The 9,205-nt window shown below is 60.9% G+C and overlaps 1 protein-coding gene across 2 annotated transcripts in view; it reads left to right on the forward strand.

Moving 5' to 3' along the window:
- The window catches only part of DIS3L2 (DIS3 like 3'-5' exoribonuclease 2), a 386,635-nt gene extending 377,860 nt beyond the window's left edge, over nucleotides 1–8,775 (forward strand). For both annotated transcript variants that reach the window (XM_049888455.1, XM_049888454.1), the window contains exons 15-21: nucleotides 762–945; nucleotides 1,499–1,585; nucleotides 5,478–5,625; nucleotides 5,881–6,011; nucleotides 6,150–6,254; nucleotides 7,688–7,789; nucleotides 8,310–8,775. In XM_049888455.1, the coding sequence (XP_049744412.1) occupies nucleotides 762–945; nucleotides 1,499–1,585; nucleotides 5,478–5,625; nucleotides 5,881–6,011; nucleotides 6,150–6,254; nucleotides 7,688–7,789; nucleotides 8,310–8,459 (907 nt within the window). In that variant the 3' untranslated portion in view covers nucleotides 8,460–8,775. The remainder of the gene's footprint in view (nucleotides 1–761; nucleotides 946–1,498; nucleotides 1,586–5,477; nucleotides 5,626–5,880; nucleotides 6,012–6,149; nucleotides 6,255–7,687; nucleotides 7,790–8,309) is intronic.
- The last annotated feature ends 430 nt before the right edge of the window (nucleotides 8,776–9,205 follow it).

Here is a 9,205-nt window from a genome sequence, read left to right on the forward strand (position 1 = left end):
TTTTAGTTAGCAGCTGTAGCTCGCCATAGCTCTTAACCACTGCGGCAGACAGTGAATCAGGTCAGACACTTACAGAGCAGGGACTGGGATTCCTCGCGGGTTGATGAGATCTGAACATGAGAAGCGAGTGAGGAGAGTTGAACACAGTGTTGGACGGTGACACCATGACTGGAGAGCCAGGGCCTCCAGCCTGGGCTCACAGGAAGGCTCAGAAAGGGGTGAGGGAAGGGGGAGCAGCAGCAGGGAGATGAAGGTAGAGAGCATGTTGGGAGACCACCAGCTGGCCCTCTGAAGGAGAGGGCTGGAGGAGAGGAACACAACTCCTAGGTGTGGAGGGCCTGTGACGTGCCAGGCCCAGCACCTGCCCTTGACCTAGTCATCCCTGTCAGGCGTCACAGCAGCCCTGTGAAGCAGGTGCTTATCATCCCCCTAGTACGTTTGAGAACAGTGAGAGCCAGGTAAGCTACGTAATTTGTCCAAGGTCCCCATGGCAAGGACAACCTCATCTCTCATGAGATTTGGCAGTTCAGCTAAGGTGTTTGAACTAAAGGCTTTTTTCAGGAGGAAGTGGTATGCACAAGGACAGATTAGGGGTGAGGTGGAACTACACCCCCATGGGGAGCGGAGTAGCTCCTAGGTCCATGTGCTGGGTTTCCTGCACGGTGGAAGGGCCAGCCTGGCCGTGCAGTCCTGCACCCAAGCTATAACCCGGCCCCACTGCAGGCAGCACCGTCCCTGACCCTGCGCCCTCCCCTCTGCAGGCTCGTAGAGGAGTTCATGCTTTTGGCCAACATGGCGGTGGCCCACAAGGTCCACCGTGCCTTCCCCGAGCGGGCCCTGCTGCGCCGGCACCCCCCGCCCCAGACCAAGATGCTCAATGACCTGGTGGAGTTCTGTGACCAGATGGGGCTGCCCATGGACTTCAGCTCCGCCGGGGCTCTCAATGTGAGTGCCGGGCAATGGGGGGGTGGAAGGGGGGCCCTGCCTGTGGGACACGCTCCCTTACTAGGACCAACACAGGGAGGCCGCTCGAGGCTTAGCTGTGGTGAGGAGTGGACCCAGTGGCTTTCAACATGGAGCAGGGGTTGTTTGAAGCCTGGGAATGTTTCTTATGGTAGATGGTTTGAAGCGCCCCCTGCCTGGAGCTAAGGCTCTTGGGACCCAGGAATCCATGCTTTCGGTTCCGAACCCAAAGGAGAAGGACTGTCCTCACCCACATGGCAAGCACGGGCAAAGGTGTTCTCTCCAGACCAGCCAGCTGAACGTGAAAGGCCTGGTCTGAGCAGGGAGCCAAGAGACCTCAAGCAGCCCTGGCGGGGACACAGTTACAGGCTGCTGATCCCCGTTGCACCCACCCCATGACCATCTGGGCAGGAGGGGCCCGCAGTGGATCTGTCTTCCCAAAGCCAGCTGTCAGGTGCTCAGTGGGCGACAGGGCCTCAGAGCCTCTCCCGAGCCTGACTTATACGTCACCCGAGTTTCCTGGGTTTACTTACAGAAAAGTCTGACTGAAACATTTGGCGATGACACGTACTCTCTGGCCCGGAAGGAGGTGCTCACCAACATGTGCTCCAGGCCCATGCAGGTAAGGAGGGGCTGCCCCCACCCCAGCCTCCCCTCCTCCCGGGACACCCCAGCCCTGACCTCCAGACACACAGCCTACAGCTAGTCCTGCTCTGCTCTGGGCCTGCCTGCATGAGGAGCCAGTTTCTCCACTCTAGCCTGGCCCAGCAGCCTCCCTTGTCTGTCAGGGCAGAGGAATGTCAGGTGGGAGAATGTCCCGAGGGGAGGGAGAATGTCCTGAGGGGAGGGAGGATGTGGGGAGGGAAGACATGCCCAGGCAGCACCTGGGACAGCAGGCCCTGGACTTCTGACCTGTAGCCTCTTGGTCAGACAGCGGTCCCTGGGGCTAGTTAGGGGCTGGTGTGGGCCCCCTCTCCGCCTTCATGGCCTCTGGGCACGGGTGTGCGTGGCTGAATGAGAGTGGACCAACCTTCAGTGCCCCAGGCCCCAACAGTGTGCTGCAGTTCCCCCTTCCATCTGGGGGTGGGAAGTGGGATTAGAAGCTCCCTGTGGTCAGTTAGGGGTCCTGAAGCAGAGGGAGCATCTCTGGAGCAGCCTGCTAGGGACACTCCTCAGCCCGCTCTCACCCGCATAGGAGGGAAGAGACATCTGGGCCAGTACTGCCTGCCTGGCCTGTGCTGGGTGGCAGGGAGGCGGCAGGCTGCAGTCTAGGTTTGGGACAGATGGGCTTGCTACTGACACCTGTCCCAGCCCTCTGAGGACCCGCACTTCTGGGGAAGGAAGCACCACAGTGGACATCAGGCCAGTAGGAGCTGGAGCTGTCAACAGGGCCAGCTCTGGGCCTCATCCCAGCCTGGGGACAGTGACAGACCATTTTTTCAGGGGCTCAGTCACTTGGTAGTTTCAGCCAGCCCCAGCTGGTTCATGTTCTGACGCCTCAAAGTTCTGCCGGCAGTGGAGCCATTGGGATCCACTTGGGTCTGGCTGTCCTCACCCTGTCCCCGGTCGTAAGCATCTGCCGTGGGGCACCTTACACCACTCACCCCAGGCACCTACAGCACCCACAGGGTGGGGGGGTGCCTGTGGCCCAGCTGACTGATACCGCGGCCCTCTGGTTGCTCCAGGCCAGCCTGGCAGGTAAGACGTAGCAGCCCCCAGGTCTCGAGAAGTGGCTTCCTGACCCTGCCTCCTGCCCTCCCCCACCCCAGCCTATCCTGTTTCAGCAGCAGGGTCTGGCCCCAGGTGCTCCCCACCCATCCCCCTCTGCAAGCCAGGAAAGGAGCCAGGGCCCTCTCTCCTCCTCACCCACCTCATCTGAGGAACTGGGCCACTGCTGAGAACAGAGCCCAAGCACGGGCGGCGCCTGTCTTCCCCACCGACTTGCCCCAGCTGTAACCCAGGGCCCAGCAGAACCTGGAAGGGAAGCAGGGTGGGGAACTGAGCAGGTCACCACCAACCGTGCCTGGATTCCAGGGCCCATGTGCTCTGAGTAACTGGAGCCAGCAGTCGTTTTGGCTCAGTGCATGGAGGGCGTGACTGAGTGTGCATGGGTGTCAGTGTGTGAGTGTAGGAGCATGTGAGTGTGTGAGGGTGTCTGTGTGTGAGGGTAGGAGTGTGCGAGGGGGTCAGTGTGAGTGTAGGACTGTGTGAGGGTCAGTGTGGTGTAGGAGTGTGCAGGTATCTGAGGATGTCAGTGTGCAGGCAGGTGTGTCAGTGTGTGAGTATAGGGTTGTCACTGTACAGGTGTCAGTGTGCTGGTGTGAGGGTGTCAGTGTGCAGGTATATGAGTGTCTGTGAGGATGTCAGTGTGCAGGTGTGTGTGAGGGTGTCAGCTTGGAGGTATATGAATGCGCGTGTATGAGTGTCAGTGTGCAGGTGTGTATGTTTCAGTGTGCAGGTGTGACAAAGCAGTGTAGGTATATGAGTGTATCAGTGTGCGGGTTGTATGTAGGTGTATGAGTGTGTAAAGGTGTTAGTGTGCAGCTGTATGAGTGTGTGAGGGTGTTAGTGTGGGGGTGTACTGTGAGGGTATCAGTGTGCAGGGTGTGTGTGTCTGAGGGTATCGGTGTGCAGGTGTGTGAGTGTGTGAGGGTGTCAGTGTGCAGGTGTCTTGTGTGAGGGTATCAGTGTGTGGGTGTATGAGGGTGTGTGTGAAGGTGTCAGTGTGCAGGTATATGAACGTGTGTGTGAGGGTCTCTGTGTGTGAGATTGTCAGTGTGCAGGTGTGTGTGTGTGGTGTCAGCATGTAGGTGTATGAGTGTGTGTGAGGGTGTCATTGTGCGGGTGTGTGTGTGAGGGTGTCAGTGTGTGAGTATATGAGTGTGTGTGAGGGTGTCAGTGTGCAGATGTGAGTGTGAAGGTGTCGGTGTGTGGGTATATGAGTGTGTGAGGGTGTTGGTGTGCAGGTGTGTGAGGGTGTCAGTGTGTGGGTGTATAAGCGTGTGACTGTATCAATGTGCAAGTGTATGAATGCATGTGAGGGTGTCTGTGTGTGTGGTTGTTGGTGTGCGTGTGTGTGGTGTTAGCATGTAGGTGTATGAGTGTGTGCATGAGGGTGCCAGTGTGTGTGAGGGTGTCAGTATGCAGTTGTGTGTGTGAGAGTATTACTGTGTGGGTATATGAGTGTGTGTGAGGGTGTCGGTGTGCAGGTGTGAGTGCGAGGGTGTCATTGTGTAGGTGTGTGAAGGTGTGTGGGTGTGTGAGGGTGTTGGTGTGCGGGTGTATGAGTGTGTGTGTGAGGGTGTCGGTGTGCAGTTCTGTGAGCGTGTGTGTGAATGAGCAAGCAGTGAGTGCAGCTTGGCCCTGGGACGATGAACCTGTGCACTTGCTCCCAGGCGACAGCTCAGCTTCCCCAGGCCTGGGCACTGGAGTGCTTCACTTCCCAGCCCCGAGCTCCCACACCAGGGCTGGAGGATCCAGAGCCACTTCAGAGCTGTGGGAAGCTCCCAGCAGAGCAGGGCCACCAGCCTGCCTTGGCCTGGGCCCCTAGAGTGTTGTGTCTCCCCTCGCCGCAGCCATTGTGTCTGCCAGCGTCAGAAGGGCCTCTTGAGCACAGCTGTCTGTCTTGGCCCCAGGGAAGGTCAGGGTGTCAAGGACAAGAGTAGCTGGGGGCAGCAGGCTGGCAAATGTTGCCCTCCTTGGCAGACCCGGGGTGAGTTTTAGGGGGTGCCAAGAGGTGCCAGGGTGCAGGCGTGGCCTTTGTGGGGCAGGGATCAGGGCCAGATGACACGAGATCAGCCACCACTGCAGGCCTGGCCTGGGCTGGTGCAGCAGCACCAGGGCCTCCTGCCCACGGGGCTCTGGGTGCACTGTGCCGGGTCCTGGGCCTTTTCTGCTGTCTCCTATCCAGGCATCCTTGCCTCCTTCCTGTAGCCACTTCAGAGTGCACCTGTGCCTCCAGAGAACCTCTCAACCCCTGCTGCAGATGGCCACAGGCGTCCCCGGTCCTTCTCCCACCTGCTCCAGGAGCGTGGCCCTGGGCCCACCCTGGGGAGGTTCACCCATTCTATGCCAGAGTCACGCCCTCCTACTTGTTCCAGCAGTAACTGCCACCACAGATGCAGCAGCCAACAAGCTGGCCGGGGGCACTTTTCAGCCACCCTTAGACTTAGCATGTGGCCCGTCCCCTCCTTGGGATAGAACAAGGCCACTCCACCTGGACCCTGAGGAGACCCTTAACAGCAAGGCCACACCTGCCTCCAGCAGAGAGGACGTGTGAGGAGCCCTCCGCTTCTCCCAGGCTCCTGGTAGCCCTTGGGTCCTCTTACGAGGAGCAGCCCTGCCCGCTCAGGCCCGCCTGGCCATGCTCAGCTGCCTGCAGCCTGTGGGTCAGTCCATGCCTGGCACCCACCACGAGGCTGTGAAGGTGTCAGTGTGCAGGTGTATGAGTGTCTGTGAGTGAGGGTGTCAGTGTGTGGCTGCCCACGTGGCCCTGAGACCCGCCCTGCCCCCAGATGGCACTGTACTTCTGCTCGGGGATGCTTGAGGACCGCACCCAGTTCCGGCACTACGCCCTCAACATACCGCTGTACACGCACTTCACATCCCCCATCCGCCGCTTCCCCGACCTCATGGTGCACCGCCTGCTGGCCGCCGCACTGGGTAAGGGTTCGTGGAGGGCAGGGTGGTGAGGCCTGCACGGGGTACCAGAGGCCACCCGCCAACCCTGGAGGCCCTGCGGAGTGGGCAGCCCGGGGCCCGGAACCTCTCCCTCTGGGGGCTCGTCTGCCTCCGGGAAGCCTTAGCTCTGCCTGGACTTCCCAGGCCCCACCTAGGCCAGGGGCAGCAGGGACCCTGTCCCAGCCATGGCCACACACACAGACCACCCGCCAGCCGGGCCTGACTGCCTCTCCACAGGCTACAGGGCGCTGCCGGACCTGGAGCCCGACGCCGTGCAGAAGCAGGCCGACCACTGCAATGACCGCCGCATGGCCTCCAAGCGCGTGCAAGAGCTCAGCACCAGCCTTTTCTTCGCCGTCCTGGTCAAGGTGCAGCCACCAGCGTGCCCCCTGGCCCTTCTCCTCCTCAGGCCTCTCACAGCGCCGGCCCCCAGGAGCCCAGGGCTGTGGGCAGCTGGGGGGGCCTGGAAGGAGCCTGGTCCTGAGCCTGCTGTATACCACCCACAGGAGAGCGGCCCCCTGGAGTCAGAGGCCATGGTGATGGGCGTCCTGAACCAAGCCTTCGATGTGCTGGTGCTGTGCTATGGGGTGCAGAAACGGATCTACTGCAATGTGAGTGCCCGACAGCAGTGCGTCCCTCCAGGGGCTCCCCTTGGAAGCAAGACACAGGCCAGGACAGCTCTGAGGAAAGCCCTCCTCTCAGACACCGCGCCACCCAGCCTCCCAGAACGTAGCACGCCCATCTTTCCCTGCCTCCCCTCCCTCCATGGGTGCTCCTCTGCAGCATGGGCGTGGTGCGGGGGGCACAGGCCCAGGGCCCTGCTGTCCTGGTCCTTGCTGAAGGATTACAAGCGGGGGGGTGACACTGCACTTCTCACTCAGTTGTGGGCAGCACCAGGCATGTGATGGCTGAAGGTCCAGAGCCCGTTGTGGACGGTAGGGGTGCCCTGCTCCTGCTCCTCTCCCCCTGCGCCAAGCCCATCCGTGGGCCTGCAAGGCCCAGGGCCAGGCTCGGGCCTCTTCCCCAAGAACCAGGGAACCAGAGAGGCCCCACAGTCCCTCAGCCAGTCCATGGCAGCTGTCAGGCGAGCTTCAGGGATGTTTGTTCTAGAACGGCCTGAGAGCGGTCCATGGCTGTTCTAGAAGCACTTCCCTACAGAGCAAGGAAAGGACCAGCCCTTGCGCTGCATCCTGCCCCACGTGGGCTTTTGTTTAAGGTCATTCCCAAGGGAGTTGGTGCCTGTGGTCAGCAGGTCACCACCCGGCCCCTGCCCCTGGCTTTAAATTTCATGTCTGAGGCCCTTTGGGGCCAGCAGAGCCCAGCACATCATGTAGAATAAACTCAGTGTCAATGAAACAGAGGAGGATAGAACTGGAAGAGCCGAACCCACCAGCTCTGAGGGTCTTGTCCTCAGCGGTTTGCACAGGCCCAGCACCAGCAGGGGGCGGCAGAACTCCAGCCTCCAAGTGCCATCCCCTTGCAGGCTGGTCCCTGATGAGTAAAGACAGACCCCACCTCGCGGCACCTTATTCCACTCTGCCCTGGGCCTCTCTGGCCACCCCCACCCCCCACCCCCAACCAATAACACCACAGAGCCACCAGCCCCTCCCAGCCCAGACCCCTTGGCACTTGGGCACCTCAGGCCCTCTTGGACCTCCTCTGGCCATCCAGCTGCAGGTGGCCTGGCAGGGCCTTCCTGACATGGCCAGAGGCAGGAGGAGGAGGAAGGGACATGTCCTGTCCAAGGTAAAGTAGCAGACCCATCAGAGGTGGGCCAGGGTACAGGTGAGCCCAGCTGCCGTGGACCAGAGCAGAGGTGGGCCAGGGCTCAGGTGGGCCCAGCTGTGGTGGGCCAGGGTGCAGGTGGCCCCAGCAGAGGTAGACCAGGGCTCAGATGGGCCCAGCTGCCATGGGCCAGGGTGCAGGTGGCCCCAGCAGAGGTGGGCCAGTGCCAAGGGTCTCCTGCAGGCAGCGGGGCTTTCTGGGGCAGGTGGTTCAGAGGCGGCACCCAGAGCCCAGTGAGGTGCAGATGTGTGCTCCCTAGGCACTGCCCCTGCGGACCTACCACTTCCAGAAGGTGGGCAAGAAGCCGGAGCTCACGCTCGTCTGGGAGCCTGAGGATATTGGGCAGGAGCCAGTGTACCAGGTCAGACTCTCGGGGTGTGGGGTGCAGCTTTTCCCACACCCCTGTGTCCCTGTCCAACCCCTACTCCTGGTGGACTCCCTGGATGCACTCCACATCGCCTCCTTCCCAGACTCTCCCAGCCACGGCAGGCCCCGGCCACTGTCACCAGAACCATCTCCTTTGGGCTCTCACTTTTGCCATCACTTTCCCTCCCTTGGGGACACCCCTCTGGGGAGAGAAGGGGCTCTATCTCTCCCTCCAAAGCAGGGGCCTCACTTTTGGGGTCCTTTTGAGAATCTGACAAAAGCTGTGCACCTTATTCCCAAGAAACCGTCTTTGTTTTCTCTGCCATGGGCTCCGAAGGCCGGCTGGTTGTTTCCTTCGCGTCTGTGGGCATCATTGTGGGCCAGGCCGTGTGAAAGCCCTTCCCTGCATGTCCCACTCCATTAGTTCTCCCAGGCCCCAGGCGTCAGCGCTGGGCTCAGGGGCACCCATCCTGTCCCCTCGGGCCCGTCTCACCAGGGGCCCTGCTCTGCCACAGGTCATCAGCATCTTTAGCCTGGTGGAGGTGGTGCTGCGGGCGGAGGACACCGCCCTCAAGTACAGCGCCATCCTGAAGCGGCCAGCAACCAAGGACATCCCAGGCCTGGCGGAGGAGGAGGGGTCCGACAACCACGAGCAGGAGGACTGAGCCCACCGCCGCCATCCACCTCCACCCTGCTGGCTTTTACCAAGAGGACTTTTTGACACCAAAGGGGATTTTTAATTTGTTTTTAACCACTCAGGGTTTTGTTTTTATTTTTATTTTTTCATTTTATATTATTTTCGCAGCTCCGTTTTTAAACGAACTGGAGGGGAGCGGGTAGGGCTGGACCGGAAGGCTGGGGGCTAGCCAGCGCTCAGCCAGCCGAGTGGGCCGCCACCCTCCGGGACCAGCCCCCTTCCCAGGCCGCCCCTGCCTTCACTGCCCAGGAAATCAGCATCATGGAATAAAAATCAAGTGTGAAGTGGTGTGTGCTCTGTGGACGCCCCAGTGGCCAGGCCAAAGTGGTCCCTGCATCCAGGGCAGGGACCGGACCCCCTCTCCCAACTCACAGCTGAGCACTGAGCCTGCAGACGCCACTCGCTCCCCACCCCAGGGTCACCGCCCCGGCCTGGCCTGTCAGCTCCACAGTGATTCAGAGCCGTCCTCATGGCAGACTGATGCCAGCGCCTCGTTCTGGCTGATTAAAAATGTAATTAGTATGCATGGTGGCAGCTCACCCATCACCCTGCGCTGTGGTTGGGGCCATCCCACCACTCCCGCCACTTTCTCTGCCTGCTGACCCCGCATGGCCACAGGGGGAGGAACCCCACAGGTCCTGTGAGCCACCCCCCCCCAGGCCCTAGCTCTGCGCCACAGGCTCCTCACGGTGGACACAGCTCCTGGCCCAGCCC

The sequence above is a fragment of the Elephas maximus genome, chromosome 6, assembly GCF_024166365.1.
Source record: "Elephas maximus indicus isolate mEleMax1 chromosome 6, mEleMax1 primary haplotype, whole genome shotgun sequence".
Taxonomy (NCBI): Eukaryota; Metazoa; Chordata; class Mammalia; order Proboscidea; family Elephantidae; genus Elephas; species Elephas maximus.